Consider the following 25,878-nt stretch of genomic DNA (forward strand, 5'->3'; position numbering starts at 1 on the left):
GGTAAAACGTATGAAAGAAATCCTAACAATAATGAAAAATAAAAAAATAAAATAAAAAAACAAACAAAATGGCAGCATAAACAAAGAAAAATTAAAGCATAAGCAAAATATATGAAACAGTAAAAAAAAAAAATGTAAATAGAAAATACTTGTGTATGTCTGTGGGCAGCAGTGATACAGTAAATCTCGGGTGCAATTCAAGGCACATGTGCTGATCTGCTGCACTCAGCCTTACAAGAATCTGGACTTCAGCCACAGCCATCTTTCGCTGTTATGATACAGATGCTTCATTTCAGGGTGGTTGTGTTTTGCTCCACCACCCCTTATGCTCAACCATCTCCTACCTTACTGCACTTGGTCAACAATGTCACTGTGGTGAAAGTCTGATATTGCCTGCTGTATTGTGTTCTTATCATTCTAATTTCTTCCTGTTTTTGGGGTTGGAGCAGCCGCTCTCTCTGAAAGGGTCATCTCCAGTTTTACCTTAGTGCATTTGAACTCCTCTGTAAGGCTAGAAAGGGGAGATTGAGTTCCCCAAGTCCAAATAGGCAAATACTGCTCAGGCATCTTGGAATACCTAACCATTTCCTCACATAGGAGCTGATTATTCTCTCCTTCAATTCAACTGGTGTGTGGGTGCTGACTTATATAGTTATTGGCCATATTACCATATTAGTCGGGGTAGTAATCCAAACGGCGAGTTGTGTTAGAGAAAAGGATAGTGATGAAAGAGAAGAACTGTCTAGGTGGAGGACATGAGGGGACAAAGGAATATTGGACGAAAGAATGATCAAGAGGGAGTTTTTCACATAGGGGCAGAGGGCAGCACTAGGAAGACAGTCTCAATATATGTGAAGAAAGGTGCTAGGAAGTTGAAGAAGGTGTAGATGACAAAAACAGTCTTGGCTCTAAACACATAAAATGGGATCTTTAGGGAGTAGGAGGAAAATCTGTAGCGAAAATGTAAATGGAATTTACAGGTGATTGGGATTTTTGAAAACAAATTCTCTGGTTTTGAAAAGTGGTGTTCTGCCACAGCTCAGGCCATGTGGAAAGGACATTCAGACAACTAGATACGAAAGGAAGAGGTATGAGAGAAGCTTGGAGAAATAAAAATACAGGTTTGGAGCTTTGGGATACTTATGACTTAGAATAATAAACTCACCATGATTATTGTTGTCTCCATTACAGCAGCTCCATGTTGAGTCTAAAATGAATTGCATGAACATAATTTATTTTCTCATAATATTTTGCTGACTCCATGCCACAGTACATGACACTGGATGAATAAGAATGAGAGTTAAGATATTAAGCACAGAATGCAACATTCTGAATGAAACAGTATAAGAAAAGTAAAATATAATAAAAGTAAAAAGATAAGTGATTTCAAATATATAAAATAAAACTTAAGTACAACCAACAGTGGCAAGGCAGCAAAAATAAATACATAGAAAATGTATGCATGGTGTAACTTTCAGGTGTGCTTTTCAACTTAGTTAAAAGTTTGAAAAGTTGAATCATTTTTAATTATTTTAGTTAGTTCATCACAGAGTTATCTATCACTTTTTGTTTACTTTTAAATAGTTTTGTAACAGTGAATCAAATTAAAAAATAACAGTGGTAAAAAATTATAATTACATGCCTAACTAGAGTGCATAAAGTACACATTTTTAATACCACTTCACAAAATCATGCAATTAAAAAACGGAGGCCAAATAGGCTTGGGGTGGCTAAGATGGCTTTCATAAAGAGAAGATTCCAAAAATTGCATTGATTGAACAACTGTTAGCTGTTGCTTGTGGAGGGTTATGGCTAATTGTCACTCACCCACAGTAGGGCAGCACTTTTCACTTTCCATTCTTTTCTACAATAGTTATGTTGTTAGAATTTTGTACTTTTACAATCATGGAGATCTTGTAACTTACTCACTACCATTTCAAGCAGAAGAAGAAGTGAGCTGCTGTTACAGAGGTTTGCACAAACTGAAGTAGCTGCCACACAAACTTTTATGGGGCAGCGTTCACAGTTCAGCCAGCACTTCACTGTTTTGACATCAGGAGCAACTTCAAATGAGTAAAACAGGAAAATACACAAAATACCAAAGTTGAAGTAACCGCCCCTCAAGGAAAACTTGAAACCAGAAACTAATCAGTAATCAAAGTTTGACAGAACGGTTGTCTGTGTGCCATATTTCAACAAAGTAGGTCCACTGATATTTCATGCAGACAGACATGACAATGACAGCAGGTGGTTTTCACATTATATGAGAGAGCAGTTACAGAGCCAAAGGGAGAACTGGGTCACGTACCCCATACAGGGGAGAACACATCATAGAAAAGATAAAAGAGGTAAGAAAAGAATTAAAAAGAAAACACACTTTACGGAGTAACCCTAACCATTCTTAGTAAAGAACAGTAAAACTGGAGAAATTCTTATTCCAGAATGTGAAGAGTTCAAGAAGGACATTAATATAAGATGAAGTCTTTCAAAGTGATGGAGTTGCATGTCACTTCTTTCTTAACATACTGTTGATTACATGGTGATATTTGTCCTTTGCTTAAAACTTGTGAAATTTTGTAGAAGGAGGAGAATTTAAATACAATTTAGGGACTAAAAACAATTCAGTAAACATTTAAAACAGACTTACATGCTATCATAAGTAGGACCAATAAACTTGCTTTCATTTTAGAAAATCTGTAAAGCAAGACAAGAGATTTGTATTAGTCATTTATGTTGAACTGTACCTAAAATTATTCATTCTGAGTCATTTCTCTTGAGCTGCAATGTCAGAATGTTCTATAATGCTTTACAAATATTTTATGTATTCTTTTTTAAAGCAGAAAGGGTTGCTAAATTAAATTTAATGTATTTTCTCTTATGTCTAACTTTTTAAAGTATTGATAATCATACAGTAATTTAAATCTTAATGTTATTTTTGTTTGTTTTATTTTAACAGGGGACTTATTTAATAAGAAGCTTCAACATATACTCAGGGCAACGTGCAAGGAAGACTGCATATATAAAAAATACACCATGTATTCATAATATATTGTAACCTTAAAAAATAAAAAAACACACACACATTTTATTTCCGTAAACTAATCTCATACATGTGTTTCAAATGTTTAAACATTTTAAAAGTACTTAGATTAATCATAAAATATTTTATGGCTATTATTTAAAGCATTACAAATATTTTAAGCAGCAGAATTATACGATAACCTGGGTAAAGAATTTATATTACCAGATGCTTGACTAAGAATCATTTTAATAGTAAACATGAGTCAGCATATTTTTTTTCTGTTTTTAAAAGAAGCTCTATCATATCCATTAATAGAGTAAAGAGCAATGGGCATGAAACCAAAATTATAAATTGGACAGTAACAGTATTTAAATGATTGAGAGTGATGCTCAGTGTTCACATTTTTTTTGGCAAGACAATTCAGGTTTTCATAGAGACCTTAAAGCAGAAGTCTGTGAAGTCTGAGTTTGTTGATTGCTCACAAGCTTGGTGTTTTGACGCACAATAAATGGGCTTCATACTCTGAGCCACAGCAATGACCTGTTATACAGCAACTATTTCACTAATTGCAATGTGTATGTACTGCTGAATACTGTGCAGTTAACTGTTGATGGTTCCCTGATGGATACCTTTGTTGTGGACCAGTTTTTACCCACTCCACACACAAAGCACAACAATACCAACATCTACCTCAGCCATAGTGAATTTTTATGTGTGCAGATCCAGTATCTGCATCTCTTCCCAAAAAATCATAAAGAATAAAGATAACAAAATATTATTCATCATAGGACATCAATCTTACTAGTAGCTCACAGATTCCTCAACCAGAGGAGTGATCATTAATTCACCTTGGAACACCTTGATGGACTAACCCATGTATCTGTTATAATCAAAAGGTTATAACTCTCTGCATTCAAGAAAATGTTTCATTGCTCTCCCTCACAGCCAACCTTCCACTCTTGATGTAACCATCAACAAAAGGCATAACACATGGCAATAACTGGACTCTTGTGTCTGATTATTAGAAGATGTATACAGCATATAAAAGCATGAGTACTACGGACACCAATGAAGGACAGATGCTCATGGCTACAGTGGGTTTTACTGGGGCTGCTGTGAGAAACCTTGAAAGATTATAAATGAAGTACAGATGAACATCACAGAGTGCAATGAAACTGAGAGACATGGACAATGGAATACTACGCACATTCTACTTTTAAGTGTGCCATTGAAATCTCTGGGCTAGTGCCACTGTGTGTTGAAGAACAAGATTCATGTTAATTGATGTAATAGGTGCAGAGAGAAAGGTGTTTAAAATAGGAGTTGCAACAAGATTTGAAATTTCTCCATGGGACCTGAACACAATCATTGTCTGCAACCCTTGAAATGGCAGGAATCAGATAATGGCGACGTATCATTGTTCCTCGCACTCATTGTCCAGAGAGACAATGTACAAAATGCACTCAAAATAAGGGTAAAAGCAAGCATTTGTTATTTCTGTTCATTAGCATTACTTACGATAATTGTACAAAGACTGTGTGTACAGTTTTAGCTTTAGCTCTTTTTTGTCTTTTTCCTAATTGAATTGTCCATTAAAAAGCCCATTCGATCAAAACCTTTTTCCATTAAAAATCCTAACTGCCGGAATGCTATATGGTGTCTCCAAGCTCTTTCTGCATTCTCATAGACCGACACAGACATACTGGCTGTAAGATGAAGAAAGACAGTCATTGAGAATGTCGATTCTGGATAATGTCTTACAGACGAGAAATGTGATATAAAAGCATTTAGTAGACAGGTGAACAAAACTATTTTTCAAGTTGATTCTTAAGGGATAATCTATACTAATAAAAGGCAAAGCCCTCACTCACTCACTCACTCACTCACTCACTCACTCACTCACTCACTCACTCACTCACTCATCACTAATTCTCCAACTTCCCGTGTAGGTAGAAGGCTGAAATTTGGCAGGCTCATTCCTTACAGCTTACTTACAAAAGTTGGGCAGGTTTCATTTCGAAATTCTACGCCTAATGGTCATAACTGGAAGGTATTTTTCTCCATTAACTGTAATGGAGTTGAGCTGGAAGGGCGGAGTTTCGTGTGACATCATCACGCCTCCCACGTAATCACGTGAACTGATTGTCAACGCAGTGCGTAGAAAACCAGGAAGACCTGCAAAAAGCGCTTAAGAAAACATGCATTATATAATTGAGAACGCAGCGAAAACAATAAGAAGCGAGCGAGTGACATATACTACCATATTCATGAGTGTTGCTGCCTCGGAAAGAAAGCAAGGTGTAAACCTAAACTTTAAACTAAGTTCATAGACAGGCTACCGCTGGCGTTTCACATGCCCACAGGTAATGCGGGATACAAGTTTAATGAGAGGACGCAGGATATAAACGAGAGTTTTGATCACTTTATAACTAAGTTAAAATTGTAGGTGAAGGGGTGTGCTTATGCAAATTCCGAGACTGTGTTTGTGGGGGATTGACAGTTAAGGCGGGTGGGGGAGTCACGTCATCATCTCCCCTCCCATTCATCTAATTTCGGTCTGAGCTGAGCTCAGGCTAATGCCGTCTTCGAAGCAACTTTGTCAGACTGCCACCAAATACTCACAGAAAAATCCACAAGTTAATACACACGCTGTCTCTATAGAGTTTCTCCACACTGAATCCTCCAGACACTACTTACAAAAGGTCACATTGACAATCGTGTTACGTTATTTTTAAAATCTGTCCTTTTCTTAGCACAAGCACAGCTGAGAAGCTTCGATGCATGTGCTCCATAACGCGTTAAAAAATAATGCATTTAATCACACTTTGCATTACAAGCAAAGGGAGCTTTTGTCAATGCATGATTTCCTGGTACTGTACACGATTACATTGATCAGCGCATCCCGATTCATTTTATCCTCGCACCACCTTAGTTTGAGAAGAAGTCTGAAAAATATGAGGTTAACACAGAAAAACATCACCAATTCAAGCTTTATGAATAATCGATTCGCCATCAATAATTGTTTTGGTAAAGCCATCCTCCTTCCATTTTATAATTTTTCCGCCAATAGCCATGATTAAATGAACGGTAAATAAAGTAAGAGCAAAGCGAGGGTGACTTATTTAGGCAGGCATATATATGACAGCAACACTCATGACAATGTCAATCATGTTACGTTATTATTAAAATGTTTCCTTTTCTTTTCATTACTTCTTTAACACACTACTTCTCCGCTGAGAGCGGGATTTTGCTATATATATAATATATGAATGACCTCCAAAGAGCGCTGAGACTTTTGATATCATGAACGTGTCTGCAAAACTGTGGTCTCCTGCCCAGCAAAGTCGAGCAGCCAGCGCAGCGCATAGCTGTGCTGGCCTTTGAGACGCTGACTGCGCTTCTGCCTTAAGTCAAAGTGAGCACTTTTAATTTTTTTCATCCTCCCCCTGCGCTATAGCCCAGACAAGTGCAAACACGGGACCCCTTTTCTACACCACGGCAAAATAATATTAAGGCGATTCACACTTTCTTTTGCACGATAAGATTATGAGGTCCTCACCTCGGATTATGAAAACGCGCACGAGTGGAGGACTGACAGTGCCATCACAGCCGATTAATGGCGGGACGTCTCACCAGTCTACACAAGGCGATCATAACGTCAGCGAACACATCTCTATACTATATAAAAGAAAAAGGCAACTTTCCTTTCTTTACACCTTTTTCCTTTTATCCCAAACCAAAGCCTTTCTCTCTTAACACTGCAGAGGACACAAAACTAATTTTCTTTAAATGCCGGTAAGGCACATTACCACAGGCACAAATTTGAACGTTCACATAGAAAATGTAATTTCTATACCACAGCCGTCGTGTAGCGCCTTTCAAAAGGGATCAACTACCGAGAGATGATCCATATACATTTTAGCTGCTGTTAGTTACTTACCTGTTGTGTTACACAGTCTTTAAAATGTAGTTTACCTGAAACCACTCCAGTAGTGCTCAATGTACCTGTACTTCTTAAAACGTTAATGTTTTACTGTTTAATAACTTATAGACTATATTTTATTATTTTTCCCTTGCACTCAGTGACCAAAGCTATACACCTAGATAGGTATGTGTATATATATGTATATATATATATATATATATGTGTATATGTAGATATGTATATAGATATGAAGATATGTATGTGTATATATATATATGTATGTGTGTGTGTGTGTGTGTTTGTGTGTGTGTGTGTGTATATATATATATGACAGCAGCAATCCAAGCTGTGAGAAAACACTAAAAAGGAGGCATGTCAGACGTTGTGGTACATTTTCTGATGCAGCTAGACGAAAAAAACTTTGTGACGCTGCCGCCAAATACACAAAACAATTACTTTGACAATCATGTTACATTATTTTTAAAATGTTTCCTTTTCTTTTCATAACTTCTTTAACACATGACATCGCTGGCGGTATTTTGCTATATATATATATATATATATCACAGCGATACTCATAACAGTGACAAAACAATTACATTGACAATCATGTTACGTTATTTTCAAAATGTTTCCTTTTCTTTCTCTTTCCTTCTTTAACACACTACTTCTCCGCCAAGCTGGTATATATATATATATATATATATATATATATATATAGAGAGAGAGAGAGAGAGAGAGAAAGAGATAGATAGATAGATAGAGATATATATATATAGATAGATATGAAAACAACATATATATATATAGATAGATATATATATATATATATAGATAGATAGATATGAGAACAACACTCATATCAATGACAAAACAATTACATTAACAATCAAGTTACGTTGTTTTTCAAATTTTTCCTTTTCTTTTCGTACCTTCTTTAACACACTACTTCTCCGCTGCGAAGCGCGGGTATTCTGCTAGTATAATTAATAAAGCTGTGTCTCTTTATAAGAAAGATGGGTATTTTGTTAGACAATGTTTTACATGTTGTTAGGTTTTGTTTATTGTACTGTATTTTTGTTTGTGTAGACATGCATATATCCAGCTTCTATGGTCATTAAGTTATCAATTAGTTGTAGAATTTTATTTATTCAAGGCAAGCATGTTTGGGTTAATCTTTGAAAATAGCAGATTAGCAACCACCAGACCCTCTGCCCATCATTGTTTATGTAGCACATAAGTACACTCACCAAATTTCATGAATCAAAATCCATCTCCAGCCACAGTACAAAAGTCAAGTCAAGTCAGTTGGAGAGCATGCACTGGTACAGTGGGTTGGCGCATCCACTACATGATGAAACAGCTTGGGATTCAATTTGGTAACCCTCAAGGCAGACATGCGGTCCAGTCCCACCCTCCAGAAATGACCCTCTATCTGCCGCAGCCAGGTGTTATGTAGGTGACCCCTTGGACTGGTCAAAGCCACTCGGGTCCCCAGCAATGAGGATCTTATGAGCCGGATCACACTTGGAGAAACGTGCCACATTGCCATAGTGCCGTAACTGATGCTCCCTCACAATTCAGGTAATGTGCCTCATTCTGGAGTCCATGAGCAACCGCTCATTCTTCACAAAGTCAAACCAACGGTACCCAAGGATTCTCTGGAGAGACACAGTACCAAAGGAGTCCAGTCTTCATCTCAGGTCACTGGATAGCGTCCATATCTCGCCACCGTATAGCAAGACAGGATGCACCAGGACACTACAGACTTGGACCTTCGTCCTTTTGCATAGATATCAGAAGCGCCACACACCCCTTTCCAATGACCCCATGACCCCCCATGCTCTCCCAATCCGTCTACTGACTTCATAGAAAAGTCACCAGAGACATGAATGCCACTGCCAAAGTAAGTAAACCTCTTGACAAGGTTCGACTCTCTCTCTGCAGACAGACAAACTGCTGATGGATGTGCTTAAGAGATCATTAAAGGCCTGGATCTTGGTTTTTATCCAGGGCACTCGCAAGCCCAGACACTCAGACTCCTTGCTCAGTCTCTCAAGAGCTCCGATCAGAGCCTACATTGAATCTGCGAACATCACATCATCATCAGCAAAGTCAAGATCAGTGAATATTTCTTCACCAACAGATGCCCCACAGCCGCTGGACCCCAGGACCTTACCCAACACTCAGTCCATACAAGTATTGGACAGAGTAGGAGCAAAAACACACCACTGATGAACTCCAGAATAAACTGGGAAAAGTGTGGTTCCCACAGAAGCCTGACAGACTGCAGCTCAGACAGAGTAAGGAGCAAGGTAAATGCCAAGGAACTGGCATACCTGAGCTGGATTTAACTGTTGTTTGCGCCTGTTGGTGGATGTCTCCTCATGTTGAGGAATTCAGGAAATGGTAAGCCGAGGAAATGTCAGTTTTCAGACAGAAGCACAGAGGCTTATGTTTTTTAAAAGCAGATATGTTTGCCCTTCATTTTAACCAAGTTTTTATTTGATTTATTTATTGTACATTTTAACCTCCAGTTTTCACATGATTTTATGGATTTTTTATGGACTTACTGAAGCGCTGTAATTTGGACACTGTTTATTTTGTTTTGGTAAATAAAATCACAGTGTGTGTCCTCATTTGTCATGATTCATCTTGATTATGTTTTCGGTTGTTCTGAGTTTAAGGGGCTCCTGAACAGCAGCAATGGAGTTTGGAACTGACCAGGACCATCACATATATAGAAAACATGATGAGATCAGGAAATATAAAACACAAGCCTATTTCATATTTAAAGACAAAATGTTAACTTTTAACTTCATCAACATAATCATCAAATTTCAGTTTGTCATCTGAGATGTTTATAAAAGGTTTAAGGGTCAATACGTGGTGCCAATGTGTAGTCCTAAAGTTTCAACATTAAGACATCTGTAAAATATTACATACTTGATACACACATAATTTAATACAAGTTCAAGATTTATTAGATGTATTGCATTAGACAACAATTATTTAAATCACCCATTTAGCCATTGGTATGAAAAAGAAACACATGGTATCAATAGATTTATGTCTCGTTGAGTCTGACTATTAACCCAAACAACTTTGATGTATTGAATGATATTGGCTTATGTGTTGTGTTCTTATATGCATTAGCAGTCCTGCAACAGGAGGTGCAGTGATGTACAAAAGTCATGTCTTCAAAATTGTTTAATTTCTATGTTAAGTAATATAATTAACATCTCTTAAGCAGGAACACTTCAGAAGAAAATAACAATGTTTCATGTAATAGCAGATCTCAATATCATTACGCAGTGGACTACACTCTCCTATTTAAATAATCATTCTCTGTCTGACTTGATCTCATTAGCATTATGCAGTATCATTAGCATACTAAAGTGAGATCTGCTGTTGACATAGTTGCACTTGAAAAGACAGTTAAAAAATCTTCTAGCATTGTTATACCATGGAAGACCCAAAGAGTGTATGATTTAAAGAGAACATGCTGTACAGCTGAGCGTAAATGGAGGAAAAACTAAACTATCCACTATGAAATATTAAAAGTTAAAATAACAGAATACAATAACACTGTCCGTCTTGAGAGGAACTGCTATTTCTCTAAGATTATAAATAACAATGCTAGTAATCCCAGAGTCTTATTCCTACTAAACCCAGGTAACTCAAAGGAATGCCTCCTAAGTACTTCCAGTAAAACCTGTGAGGCTATTGCTGTATTTTTCAACCAAAAAATTAATAATATTAGAAATAACATAGTATATCTCCCCAACACTAAGGATTCTCCTAAACCCCAGCATTCCGTTATAAACAAATTCAACTCTTTCACTAGGATAGATTTACCTGATTTACAAAAAAAAAATCTCAATTAAAACCCTCCACCTGTGTCCTTGATCCAATACCAACAAATTATTTCAAAGTAGTATCGGGCGTGCTAATTGATAATGTTCTTAACATAGTAAATTCGTCATTAGATACGGGAGTCTTCCCAGACTGTCTTAAGACTGCTGTAGTTAAACCCCTACTTAAGAAACATAATCTTGACCCTCGCTCTTGAAAATTTTAGACCCATCTCTAACCTGCCCTTCTTAAGTAAAGTTCTGGAGAAGGCAGTCATTATGCAGTTAAATGACCACCTAAATAAACATGCTATTCTTGATAAATTTCAGTCTGGTTTTAGAACAAATCACAGCACAGAAACTGCACTCGTTAAAGTAGTAAATGATTTGCAGGTAAATGCAGACAGAGGCCATTTATCTGTTCTCATCCTCTTAGATCTGAGTGCTGCATTTGACACCATTGATCATAATATTCTTAGAAATCGCCTTAGTCAATGGGTGGGCCTCTCTGGCAGTGTCTTAAATTGGTTTGAATCCTACCTGGCATGGAGAAAATTCTTTGTTAGTTGTGGTAATTACAACTCAGAGACACATGATATCCATTATGGTGTTCCACAAGGCTCTATCCTGGCTCCGCTGCTGTTCTCAATCTACATGCTTCCGTTAGGTCAGATTATCTCAGGGCACAACGTGAGCTACCACAGCTATGCTGATGACACACAGCTGTACTTATCAATAGCACCTGATGACCCTGATTCTCTTGATTCACTAACACAATGTCTGACTTGTACCTCAGAATTGATGAATAGTAACTTTCTCAAGTTAAATAAAGAGAAAACTGAAATCAGTGATTAGCAATAATGGATACAATGAGGCTATTAGAAATAAACTGGATACATTAGGATTAAAAGTCAAGACGGAGGTAAAAAGCTTAGGGGTAAGCTTGTTGACTGTAATCTGAATTTTAAATCGCATATTAATCAGATCACTAGAACAGCATTTTTTCACTTAAGAAACATAGCATGATATAAGTTAGACCTCTTATATCATTGAAAGATGCTGAGAAATTAGTTCAAGCGTTTGTTTTCAGTCGACTAGGTTACTGTAACGCACTCCTCTCAGGACTACCCAAAAAAGACATAAATCATTTGCAACGAGTGCAGAATGCAGCTGCTAGAATCCTAACTAGAAAAAGAAAATCTGAGCACATCTCTCCAGTTTTGATGTCACTACACTGGTTACCTGTGTCATTCAGGATTGACTTTAAAATTCTGCTTATGGTTTATAAAGCCTTAATAATCTCGCCCCATCTTATATATCGGAATGTCTGACACCTTATATTCCAAATCGTAACCTCAGATCCTCAAATGACTATCTCCTTAGAATTCCAAGAACAAAACTTAAAAGTGGTGAGGCGGCCTTCTGCTGTTATGCACCTAAAATCTGGAATAGCCTGCCAATAGGAATTTGCCAGGCTAATACAGTGGAGCACTTTAAAAAACTGCTGAAAACACATTACTTTAACATGGCCTTCTATAACTTCACTGTAATTAAAATCCTGATACTCTGTATATCCAACTCATTATAATAACTATTCATGGTGGCTCTAAAATCTGTACTAACCCCTTCTCTCTCTTCTGTTTCCTTTTCCGGTATCCTTTTGGTGGTGCCTTGCACCACTACCATCTCCTCAAAGCACCGTGATATTCCAACAATGGTGGATGGATTAAAAGTCAGAAGTCTGTATGACCATCAACATCAAGTGACTCAGTGAGAACCCTAACTACAAAGAGGACTATTTCATTTATGTTAGGTAGAATGCCCAGAGGGGACTGGGCGGTCTCGTGGTCTGGAACCCCTGCAAATTTTATTTTTTTCTCCCGCCATCTGGAGTTTTTTTTTTTTGTTTTTTCTGTCCACCTTGGCCATCGGACCTTACTCTTTTTCTATGTTAACTAAAATGTTGTCTTATTTTAATTTCTTATTTTGTCTTTTATTTTTCTTTTCTTCATTATGTAAAGCACTTTGAGCTGCTTTTTGTATGAAAATGTGCTATATAAATAAATGTTGTTGTTGTTGCTATGGTGACCAGCAGAGGCAAAATGAGAACTGCAATCATTACTCATTTTCTAATCATCGCTGCAATGTGCTGTGTTTAGTAAAATTAAATTAATATGCTTTATTTTTTAATTGTTTCAGAGTGTTTTAGAAATGTAGCAGTCTTTTAGAGATGGATTACTGACAGTAGCCCTTAAATTGTTAAAGTAATAGTCAGATAGCACTTCATTTCTTTAGTGCACTTAATCAAACCGTGTATAAAAGTTATCAAATCTATAGAAGAATCAGAAGGCATAGCCATTTGTAAAGCACACTCACATCAACCTTACATCCATCCATTTATCCAGGAAAGGGTTGGAGGACAGCTGGAGTCTGTCCCAGTAATCATTGGGATAATACAAAGTGGGAAGATAAATCTTATTTACTGTAAACTTTTAAGGGCTTTACTTAAACATTATAGAACGTGTTGGATTTACAGCACAATATAACTTAGTAAATTAAAACAAAATAAATTATTATCAATATCATTATTATTATTGTAAATAGATGTTTGGCTCTTACCTTTATTTTGCTCCAAATAATTCAATGTGTAATAATGTTTTTCTTTTCAGTTTAACCTAATCAGTGTTTATCCAACTGTTAAAATTCTAAACTGTATGTGTACTCACATAAGAAGCTGAACTATAAATACTTCATGGACAGTTTAATTTGACTTGAATTTGCATTTCATTTTATCCTTACAACTAAGTTAAACATTTCTGTAACTGAAACTGATGCTTTTTAAAGTTCTACACAGACCAGCTTTATGAAAACAACAAACTCATAACACAGTAAATTGTTAGAAGCCTGATCTTGAAGATTGGTCAAATTTGATCAGCTTTGTTCAGTTTCCAGCTGAAGTGCCTTTCTGTGCATAATTGCCATGTTTAACCTGAGCTGATAGTCACAGCATCACCTTTTCACTTCACTTTTATGTGTTTTTCCAGGTGTGATCTGATAACGAATTTTGGCAAATTCATTTATATTTATGATTCAGATTTTCCAATTAAGTAGTTATGCCTTTACAATAAGTACAGTACAACACAGGCACATCTAGATCTGTAATCCTGAAACCGACAGACATTTCATATATGATTATTAATAATTATTTACTTGAAGAAGTATTATTTAATTTAAATGGTAAGTACAACTGAGAATCATCAGTGCACAAATATATATATTTTCGGGTGTGTATTTCTTAATTGTCATAATCTTATTATTATAGATAGATAGATAGATAGATAGATAGATAGATAGATAGATAGATAGATAGATAGATAGATAGATAGATAGATAGATAGATAGATAACACTTTATTTGCTGCTAGTGTTGCAAGATGAAGGGTAGCTTGAGATTGTTGTGAGCAAAAAGGACTGAGAGTTGAAAACACAAGTTGAAAATAGTAGCTGAGGACAGGCCAGGGGTCATTAAGAATTCCAAAGACCATGGGACCAAAACAAAAATGCTAAATCGAAATCTAAAGTAAAAATTAAAAACAAAGTCCGAAATGTAGACTAGACTAATGGAGTTTGGTAATAAAGTCAGTAGTTATATCCTTCCAAGGACATGAAGGGGGATCAATGGTATGAAGCAATCCTAACTGCAACTCATGACAGGACTTTGAAAGGCAGCAAATCTCAGAAGCTTTTACAAAATCACATTTCCTCTTACTGTGCCTACCTTTGCAATTCCACAGTTACAATTTTCCCAGTCACTCAGAAATGCATCACTGATCTATCCTTGTCATCCCCATTGTGTTGGAACACAATTTTTTAAAACATAAAAATTCCTCTAGATACACTAACCATCAACATATTCAATATAACGTTATCCATAGTGTTCATCATTACCCTAGGAAGCATTTCCTGATGGGTTTAGCTCCTGAACCACTCTCTCTCACCAGTGCTCCCTTAATGCACCGGGGCACTTTTCTCCACACATTCTGGGAATGTCTCACTGTTACAGTTCTTTAGGGTTCAGTAGTTTTTGCACCCTCCTCAGACTTACAAAAGAACATTTCATTTTTCTCTCTTCCTTGCTTTCCTATTACCTACTCCTCTGAGATTTCTCTACTCCTTCTCTCTCTGTGTGTTCATCACCAGCACATTATTTCAATAGCTAAAATAGCAGCCAAATGGCTTATAGCTTCCCAATGGAAGAACCCCAACCTTGTTACTTTCATTAAGGAGGTCCTCTTTTTACAGCTTTGATCTGTTAGAACTGTCAGCCGCGCGGATTGATGGTGTACCGACTCAAACTGTCAGCAAATGGAGAGGCACTATTTCCTTGACTAAATCATGGATGACAGCAAGCCCACTTGATATGTACAGTCAAATTTTCTCTTGCAGATGAGTGGGCCTCTGTGACTTCAGCAACCTGTGTGTTTTATTAATGAAAATTGTATTCTGTTTTCTTTTACATTGCTCCAGGGTGATGTGGGCACCAATGAGTTGGGTCATATTCTTATATATAAATGTTTTTAACTTTTTTTATTCTTCCTCTGTTTTTTTAAGCCAAATTGAGAAAGGAATGCCAAGCAACATGCATAATTAATCATCATATAATCACTTTAATATTTGAGTTTATTAATTTAGCACTAAGATGATAGTATTTTGATAATGTTATTTTTGTGTGCTATGTGGTACTGGTGACTTATCTAAAATGTATAAAAAATTCCAACTGGTGAAGGTTATTAAATTAAAATGCACTGAAATTCTGTTCAGACATTTGAGTGTATATTTTCACCTTTTATTTATTTATAGGAAAACTGGCAGTAAATTACAATTTGCCTGACCAGTTTAGACCAAGAAAAACTTTATATTTTGCCATCTATGTATTTTGGGTGAGAATAGCTATTTAGGTTTTTCACACATTAAATTTCTGTAAAAAAAAAAAAAAAATACGGTTGGCTTTGAAGACCTCCATATGCAGTGTGCATTGTAACAGCAACTCTGACATACCAATGTCAGTGCAGGAAAATGACACCACTGATTTCAGATTCCACATTCAGTAAATGCTCTTTGTGTACTCTTTTGGTGTTGTTTCTTTATTTTTCATTTTAATTAATTTGCCTGTCAGTCTTTCATTGTCCTGGGGTCTGAAATGGCCAGTACAGCATGACATAAATTGAGGGTGGTGATGTGATGGACACTGTCACATGGTGTCGAACAATCTGCTAGCTCCTCTGATCTTTTTGGAACAGCAACACTATGCCATGACTCAACAAGCATTTTGTATACATTTTGTATTTTGAAACTTCATTCTAGGTGCCCAGTTTTTCTTTTCAGCAATGTCATAATTGTGCCTCTTAAAGGCAATTTAAAACAGTCAGCCAGTCAAAGGTCTTGTGAGCTCCATGTTGAATTGCCATTTATCTTCCCTTTTTAGGTTAGTAATTGTTTTATCGTGGTAGACTAATATATATATTGCTCTACTTTCCCCTATTGTATTATTAATATGTAGCCTTAGAATGCCTAATCTCACAGCCTTACCACTGTTTATAAGGTATTATTGTATATATCTTATTCCCACCTTCCCTTCTATATCTATAACCTCAGACAATTAGATGTAGTAAAAAGACAAGCAGGAATTAAGTTACACATAAAATAATGTATTACTGATAATATTCATAAATAATAACAAAATGCAAAGTACATTTGAATACTGGCAACCATACAACCTGATAAAATGGTGATGTGTAATTCAGGTGGCACACAGACTTGTTACTTAATGTCTCTAGTTAAGGCATCATTAGTGCTCAGCTTTTGGCCACATGTCTGTTCAAAATGGCTGAAGCTGTGCTCTTCATTGTGTTGTCTTCAGTTCATGGTGTGATGGTCTTTTTCAGTTGTTAGCAAGAGAAAGATACTTCTACATCATTACAGGTTAGCAAGAGAGATGCTTCTTCATCATGTGTTGGTTAGAGAGAGAATGTGAGGTTAAGCACGTACATTTATAGATGTTCTCTCCAACCCCTAGAACCAATAGGAGATCATGGTACTTAAAGGCCTCTGAGACAAGCCAATTCCAAACAGCCATACCTCAGACCAATGGATGAAATAGAACATCTTATCTCCTGCCCCACCCAAACCATATGTTGAACATCCTGGCTTCCTTGAAGGGGGGTTGAAAGACTTAGGCAGAGAAATACTTATCAAACTGGTTTAAGACACATCACCCCAAATCCTGTTCTAAAATTAGTCATAAACGGGGGTATGGGGCAAACACGACTACCTCTTACCAAAGTAACACTAAATTACATTGCCTTGCCTAGATTACAAATAAAGACATACAAAACATTTGTCAAGTTATATGCGAAATCTCACATCACAACAGTAATGAAGCCAGTCAGATTTTGTAACAACGTGTGCTGTTGGCCTTGCTTGTCTTTCTGTTGCTACTAATCCCTTAGTACTTACTGTAGATGCATATTTATAAATTCTTAGTGGGCCTGGAAGTCGGCACATGATGTCAGGAAGCAAATAAAAAACAAACAGAAACAAAAACAAACATCTGAAAAACAAAATCTCAAAATATATAACCAGACACAATGAAAATTGATTTTTGACTTAAAGTCACACACTCAGAGTTTCTTCAACTTTCTAACTTCTGCTTAGATTTTGAATAAAACATTTGATTGTTAAAAGTAACTTGTACATTTAGTTTTAAAACATTTAAGAAATATTCTTATTTTTTCACTGAATTTTTTTATCACTTGTTCAGTTACCTTATTTAAAATACAGCTTAGTAATAATTTTACTTCTATGTTCCACCAGAACCAAGTTTTACCTAAATTAATACTTTGCTACCAACTTCTCTATGGGTTTCCTAGAAATGATTTGCAAAGTCAAATTTTTCTCCATTTTTGTTATTTGTACTGTAATCATTTCATATTTAACATTAGTTAGTCAACACTTGATCTAAAAGAAATGGATTGTTCATGCGTCTGTGTATGGAAATGTGGTGACCACAATACAGTACCTCTTAAACAATGTTTGCACTCACACAAACCATGAAGAATAAAAAAAAAAAGAAAAGAATGCAGTTTGTTGTGTTTTGCTGTTGTTATTAGAAGTCGTTGCCTAATTTTCTTGCATGGGGACGTTTTACTGCTCAAAGGTTGATCTTTGATGGCTCATGAGACTTAACAGAGATTCTCATTTATTTTTCATTTAAGAATCAAGCTGGTCACAGATATTTCTCTTAAAAATTCAACAGTTAAACAATTCAATTAAAATACAACTGAGGCAATAGGAGTCAAAATTGAGAATCTGGTTTTGAAAGCATGTGAGTTTTTGTGAGATCTCATGTTAATACTAATATTAATAATAATAATAGTAATACATTTCATTTATATAGTGCCTTTCCCATGCCAAGGTGCTTCTAATCTCTTTCATATTTTTTCTTCCAGAATGAGCATAATCTAATTGGGGCACAGCAGTATAAATTAGAGCAATTAATAAAATTATTCAGAAGTAATGACTACAGTTTTACAATCGTCATAACAGTGTTTTAAGACAACAAACAACTGTTTATAAATGTAATATTATATTACTGAGCACACAATGCAAGTACTTTCAATCTGTGAAAAAATCATCACACTTTTCAGAGTGAAACAGTAAACCTGATGAATCAGTAACATTACTTGTACAGTTTTAAGCACAGACATACTGTATAACCCCTTTATATACAAAAAATAACAAAACTCAAATAGTGGCAAACATTTTAGAATGCCTGCACTGCTTAAGATCTGTCATTATACAGTATAATACTAAAGGGTTACAACCTGGAAATGAGAAGGGACCATGAAAAGCTTTCTTTTGTCAAATTGTATTTCATATGTTTAAAACGTGTTGTCATATTTTTCTGCATATGAAGGGTTCCTCTTATAAAGTCCTTTCTGCTAGTATTTTATTACTGCCAAAACAAAATGAATATGTTAGACCAACTGCATATGCTAAAGTTTATTCATACATTGGGCAAACAGAAAACTTTTTAGAGTAAAACTGCAGCGCAATAAGATCAATATGGTGTCACACACAGCCTACTGGGTGTTTCCCTCTCCTCCGATGGGGAAAAGCAAAAAGGGAAGGATAATAAGGGAACATAGTTTGTAACTGCTTTCTGCTCTTCCATTTTAGAATGAAGGAAGAGAAACTGGCAGGACAGTGACATCACTTGTGGCCAACTGTCAGAATGCTTGTCCCTACTGGTCCCATCAGGATATAAGCATATAGCATGAACTCTGGGTATTAATTATAGGACCATCTTCTTAAGTGTCTTGAATGTCTGTTAAAGAAGCTGCTTTATTTGTGGGGCACACAGTCCAAAAACCTTTTGTTTTAAAAAACTTTGAGTTGTATCTGGAAGCAGAAAAATTAGTAATTAAACAAGTTAACAGGTTGGTCCCAAGCCCTTCTTATGACTATTTATCTTTCATTCCATAATGGATAGCATGGATTGGATGAGAATAGCAAATCACAGCATCAAATCAGAGAAGGTTATGTCTTTGAATGTTTATGAACATGCTGAATATTTTTAGAACTTGGAAAACTTGAGCCCATTGATCGACTTTACCGAGATCTTTACTGAAACTCAAAAGGAGACACATGTGAGAATACCACGGCAAAACAAAATTTTATGTCTTTCTGATCTCATTGCTGATCAGGTGAAACAAAAATGATAGTAAGAAGATCTCTTTTTTTGATTTTTCATTCTTATGGGATTAACACAGTTAATTGCTTCTTTTCACACTTGCCCTCTCATAATCACCAGACATCAGTATTCACCAGGTTTTATGTTTTTAAATGCAGAGACAATCTGCTATCACACTGATAAAATTATAGTGAAGTTTATTGATCTGCTGTTTCAGTTTGTTTTGCTCTTTGTAATTATAAACACTCAGGAGAGTAGGATGTAATGGTAAAACAGCAACAGCCACAATCTATTCCTTAATGGGCTTTAACTGGCCCTGTTTTTTGATAGCCCCCCAGCCTTGATGCCCTAAGATGACAAGAAAGAACTCTCCAAAAAACAAAATAATTCCTAAAGGCAAGGTAAAAAAGGTCCATTAGTATGTATATTTTTAAAATACTTAGTATGCATGCATTTCTTGTGTGAAATACATTTAAATATACACAATTTGTATATAACATATTATTGGAAAAAGGGAGGGCTAATGTAGAGGCCCATGTATCCAAAACTATACCAAGGTGGCATAGGCATTGAAAAATATATGATCTATTAAATAAATAAACACTAGGAAGGACTTGATACAGGTAAAGTATGAAGAACACAAAACCATAAATCATATAGTCTTCTAAGATCTAACTAGAGGGGTGGCTCATCCACTTTTCTACCAAATTACCTAAAAAAATGTCAAGTTACTTATTGACAGTGTACTAAAATAGTTAACTGTCCATTAGATACCATTTGCCCAGATTTTTTAAAGACTGCAGGAATTAAACCACCAGCACAATGGGAATAATCGTAACTTGTAAGTATTTGGATATTTTAAACTTAACTATAATGGGCCTTATTTAAGTGAAATTCTTGAAAAGTAGTTTTTCAGCAGTTGAAAAGTTGATTGAACAAAAACTGCATTTTGGATAAGTTTCAGTCAGGTTTTAGTCCAACACATAGAGAAGTAATTGCTTTGGTTAAAGTAGTTAACGACTTAATGGTTATTGCCAAAGCAAAAAACACATCTATTCTTGCTGTCTTAGATCTTAACACTATAGATCTCAGTAATCTTGTTAAATGCCTTGGTCAATGGGCGAGTCTCTAAAATTGCTTAAAAAACCTATACTAATCAAGAGAGCATTTTACACAAACTTTAAAAGTTTTCTTCACAAAGAATCATACATGCTTGGAATGACTTTCCAGGTACTATGGTGGAAACTAGAGCTTTGGGCACTTTCAAAATGTAATTTGATATTTTGGTTTCCAGGAGGTAAGTGAATAGAGTCAGATGAACTGTGTTGTGCTGAATGGTCTGTTCTGTTAATCATTGTAATAAGATTAATAAGATAAACTGTCCAGGTCCATGCCTACAATAGAGCCTGCCTTCCTCACCAGTTTATCCAGCCTACAATAGAGCGTTCCTCACTAGTTTGTCCAGGCGTCCTTCTTCTTTATGCTGCCTCACCAGCACACCACCGCATTGAATAGGGCACTCGCCACAACCATCTGATAGAACATCTGCAGCATCTTATTGCAGATGTTGAAGGATGCCAGTCTTCTAAGGAAGTATAGTCGGTTCTGTCCTCTCTTTCACAGAGCATCAGTATTGGCAATCCAATCCAATTTATCATCCAGCTGCACTCCCAGGTATTTATAGGTCTGTACCCTCTGCACACAGTCGTCTCTGATAATCATGGGGTCCAGGAGGGGCCTGGGTCTCCTAAAATCAACCACCAGCTCCTTTGTTTTGCTGGTGTTCAGGTGTAAGTGGTTTGAGTCGCACCATTTAACAAAGTCCTTGATCAGGTTCCTATACTCCTCCTCTTGCCCACTCCTGATGCAGCCCAAGATAGCAGTGTCGTCAGCGAACTTTTACACGTGGCAAGACTCCGATTTGTATTGGAAGTCCGATGTATATAGGCTGAACAGGGCCGGAGAAGTTCAGTCCCCTGCGGCGCTCCAGTGTTGCTGACCACAATGTTAGATCTGCAGTTCCTGAGACGCACATACTGAGGTCTGCCTGTAAGATAGTCCATGATCCATGCCACCAAGTATGAATCTACTCTTTGTCAGCTTTTCCCTAAGGATCAGAGGTGGATGGAGTTGAAGGCGCTAGAGAAGTCCAGAAACATAATTCTTACAGCACCACTGCCTCTGTCCAAGTGGGAGAGGGATCAGTGTAGCTTATAGATAGATGATGGCATCCTCTGCTCCCACTTTCTCCTGGTATGCGAACTGCAGAGGGTCAAGGGCGTGGTGGACCTGTGGCCTCAGGTGGTGAAGCAGCAGCTGCTCCATGGTCTTCAACACATGTGACATCAGGGTGACAGGCCGGAAGTCATTCAGCCCACTAGGATGTGATACTTTTGGGACTGGGGTAATGCAAGATGTTTTCCAAAGCCTTCGGGACTCTCCCCTGTTCCAGGCTCAGGTTGAAGATGCGCTGTAGAGGACTCCCCAGCTCCAGCACACAGGCCTTCAGCAGTCATGGCCATACTCCATCTGGATCCACTGCTTTGCTGGCATGAAGTCTTCTCAGCTCTCTGCTCACCTGTGCTGCTGTAATTGTGGGTGGGGATGTCTCTTCTATGCTGGTATCAGCAGAAGGATGGGTGGAGGGTGCAGTACTCCAAGGTGAGAGTGGGTTAGGGTGGTCAAACCTGTTAAAGAAGTCATTCATTTCGTTTGCTCTGTCCACGTCTCTCTTGAATGGTGGCACCCCACTTGTAGCTACAGCCAGTGGTGATCTTCATCCCATCCCACTCTTCCTTCACGCTGTTATTCTGCAACTTCTGCTCCAGCTTTTTCCTGTACTGCTCCTTCGCCGCCCTGAGCTGGACTCAGAGTTCCTTCTGCACGCGCTTGAGCTTATGCTGATCACTACCACCTTTAAAAGCCCTTTTCTTCTGGTTCAAAAGGCCCTTGATGTCACTTATAATCCATAGCTTGTTGTTAGCATAGCAGCGTACTATTCTTACTGGAACTACAATGTCCATACAGAAGTTAATGTAGTCTGTAGTGCAGTCAACAACCTCCTCAATGTTCTCACTATGTGACCCCTGCAGGATATCCCAGTCTGTAGTTCCAAAATAGTTTCTCAGAGCCTGCTCTGCCTCAGGGGACCACTTCCTGAATGAGCGCATGGTTGTAGGTAGTTATAAGTTATACATTTTTGGGAGAAAGAGGGGTTTGTTTCTTATAATGATAAAAATGATATAGTGGATGTTGACTTACTACACTGCGGTGGGTTGGCGCCCTGCCCGGGATTGGTTCCTGCCTTGTGCCCTGTGTTGGCTGGGATTGGCTCCAGCAGACCCCCGTGACCCTGTGTTCAGATTCAACGGGTTGGAATATGGATAGATGGATAGATGACTTATTACATTCAGCCACCACCCAGAGAAAATTCAAACAAGAAGTAAAATATAAACAATTGGATTCTGTAAAGACTGGTTGATAGTAAAGAGCAGATAAAACTACAAAGAGTACTTTGTTTTGCCAAGCATGTAACCAGATATAAACAAATGAGCTGCTGAAAAACTGCTGTTCCAGCTCAAAGGCACCTGATGACAATCAGTCAGCAATTCAAATGTTCCCATAAATGGACCTTGAAAGTGATGGGATGCTAATTGTCTAATACTACCCCAATTTCAAAAAAGTTAGGGCGCTGTGTAAAATGTAAATAAAAACAAAATGCAACGATTTGCAAATCTCATATACGTATATTTTATTCACTTTTAACAGAACACAGAAAACATATCAAATGTTGAAAGTGAGACACTTTACCATTTCATGAAAAATATTAGCTCATTTTGAATTTGATGGCAGCAACACATCTCAAAAAGGATAGGGGCAAAAAAAGTCTGGAAAAGTAAGTGGTACTAAAAAGAAACTGGAGGAGGAACATTTTGCAACTAATTAGGTCATTTGGCAACATGACTGGGAATAAAAAGAGCATCTTAAACAGGCAAAGTCTCTCAGTAGTAAAGATGGACAGAGGTTCAGCAATTTGCAAAAGCTGTGTCAACAAATTGTGGAACAAGTTCAGAATAATGTTCCTCAATGTAAAATTACAAAGACTTTGAATGTCTTCATCTAAAGTATGTAGTATCATCAAAAGATTCAGAGAATCTGGAGAAATCTCTTTACGTAAAGGACATGGCTGAAAATCAGTAATGGATGCCTGTAAATCTTCAGGCCCTCAACAGCACTGCATTAAAACCAGGTATGATTTTGTCATGGAAATCACTGTATAGCCTAAGGTACGCTTCCAGAAATCATTGTCTGTAAATACAGTTTGCCTTGCCATCCACAAGTGCAGGTTAAAGCTCCATCATGCAAAGAAGAGGCCATATGTGAACATGATCCAGAAACACAGCCGTCTTCTCTGGGCCAAAGCTCATTTGAAATGGACTGAGGCAAAGTGGTCAGACAAATCTAATTTGAAATTCTTTTTGGAAAACATGGACACCACATCCTTAAGACTAAGGAGTAGAGGGACCATCCGGCTTATTATCAGCACTCAGTTCAAAAGCGTGCATCTCTGATGGTATGGGGTGCATTAGTGTCCATGGAATTGGCAGCTTGCACATCTGGAAAAGCACCATCAATGCTGAAAGGTATTTACAGGTTTTAGAGCAACATGTGCTCCCATTCAGGCAAAGTCTTTTTCAGAGAAGGCCTTGCCTATTTCAGCAAGACAATGCTAAACCGCATACTTCATCTGTTACAACAGCATGGCTTCGTAGTAGAAGAAACCAATTTGAAATCTTTGTGCCATGGTGCATTATCCTGTGCTGAACTGGCCTGACTACAGTCCAGACCCTTCACCAATTTTAAACACTTGGTGCAACATGAAACAATTCGACAAAGAAGACCCAGGACTGTTGAGCAGCTCAAATCCTATATCAGACAAGAATGGGACAACATTCCTCTCCCAAAAGTCCAGCAACTGGTCTCCTCAGTTCCCAGATTTGTTAAAAGAAGAGGGGTTTCTACATAGTGGTAAACATGGCCCTGTCCCAACTTTTTTTGAGGTGTGTTGCTGCCATCAAATTCACAATGACCTTATTTTTTCTTACAAAGTTTACAATTTCCCAGTTTAAACATATGATATGCTTTCTATGTTCTATTGTGAAAAAAATAAAGGTTTATGAAATCTGCAAATCATTGCATTCTGTTTTTATCTACATTTTGCATAGTGTCCCAACTTTTTTGGAATTAGGGTTGTAGTTTCAATGTCTATATTAATATAATAGCAATGGATTTTTACACACAGTCGTTTTTTATTTTGAAGGTAGCCTGAGCCATTTTAACAAGAATTCCTCCCTTATTTAATAATATAATAACTGTTACAGGTAGGTGGAAGGTGACAATGACCTGTACTTAGAACTGAGAGCTGCCTGTAGACATCTAGAGTGAATAACTAACTATTTCAAAACCTGATGCTGTTCCAAAAGTGAATAAAGTAAATTTTCACATTTAGGAGAATGTCAGCCGTATAACAGAACCAGGGACCTCTTTATTGTTTAATCCATTCCACCAAAAAAAAACAACTTTGCATTAATAGTGAACACAGTAATAATCAAATCAGCGGTGGCCGCAGTAGTGACTACAACATTAAATGCAATTATCATTTTTCTCAAAACCATCTGAAACATTTTTGAGACTCCACCATGTGCCTTTTACCACAGCAGTCTTTTCTAATAAGCTTTGTAATGTGAACAAGACATCCAATCCACCACTCTTAAACACAAACCTGACCACCCCAGATCAAGTATACTTTGCTTAACACTTTATGGCTATCATTCCTAACCTTATCATTCAAATCCACTGTTCTTTCTTTTAAATGTACACAAAATTCCACAAAGCATTATCTTTCTGACAGTTTTGTCTGTTTTCATTTTGTGAGACTGGAACCATATGCAAATTTAGCAACCATGGTTATGCATGTAACTTGGAAAATATGTTTCTTAACGCCACAGATCGATGTTCATACAATACACATGTCAAACTCTATCTTTTTCACCTCTTTATCCTCATATCTTGCTTGTATATTCAAACTTCACAATTTTCTAAGAATACCTACAATATCCTAAAACATGTGCCTGAAAACTACCATTTACCTGAATTTCCTCTCTCAGATATGTTTATACCAGGAGCCCTCATCGCCCTGGATTTGGTAAAGATGCAAAACTGCAAAGGCATCTCATTTGTGGTTTATTATATAGTAGTGGATTGTTTATGTGATCACACACATAAGCTATGCACACACAGTGGGAATATACAAACTCCACACCAAC

General features: G+C 37.0%; 1 protein-coding gene across 2 annotated transcripts in view; it reads right to left on the minus strand.

Annotated features, from left to right (window-relative positions):
• Positions 1 to 13,508, minus strand: part of LOC120539113 (lithostathine-1-beta-like) — a 75,907-nt gene extending 62,399 nt beyond the window's left edge. For both annotated transcript variants that reach the window (XM_039768882.1, XM_039768884.1), the window contains exons 1-3: positions 13,421 to 13,508; positions 2,648 to 2,694; positions 1,166 to 1,207 (exon numbers count right to left, since the gene is read on the minus strand). In XM_039768882.1, coding sequence (XP_039624816.1) covers positions 1,166 to 1,207; positions 2,648 to 2,684 — 79 coding nt within the window. In that variant the 5' untranslated portion in view covers positions 2,685 to 2,694; positions 13,421 to 13,508. The remainder of the gene's footprint in view (positions 1 to 1,165; positions 1,208 to 2,647; positions 2,695 to 13,420) is intronic.
• Positions 13,509 to 25,878: the final 12,370 nt, after the last annotated feature.

Source organism: Polypterus senegalus, chromosome 11 (genome assembly GCF_016835505.1).
Source record: "Polypterus senegalus isolate Bchr_013 chromosome 11, ASM1683550v1, whole genome shotgun sequence".
Taxonomy (NCBI): Eukaryota; Metazoa; Chordata; class Cladistia; order Polypteriformes; family Polypteridae; genus Polypterus; species Polypterus senegalus.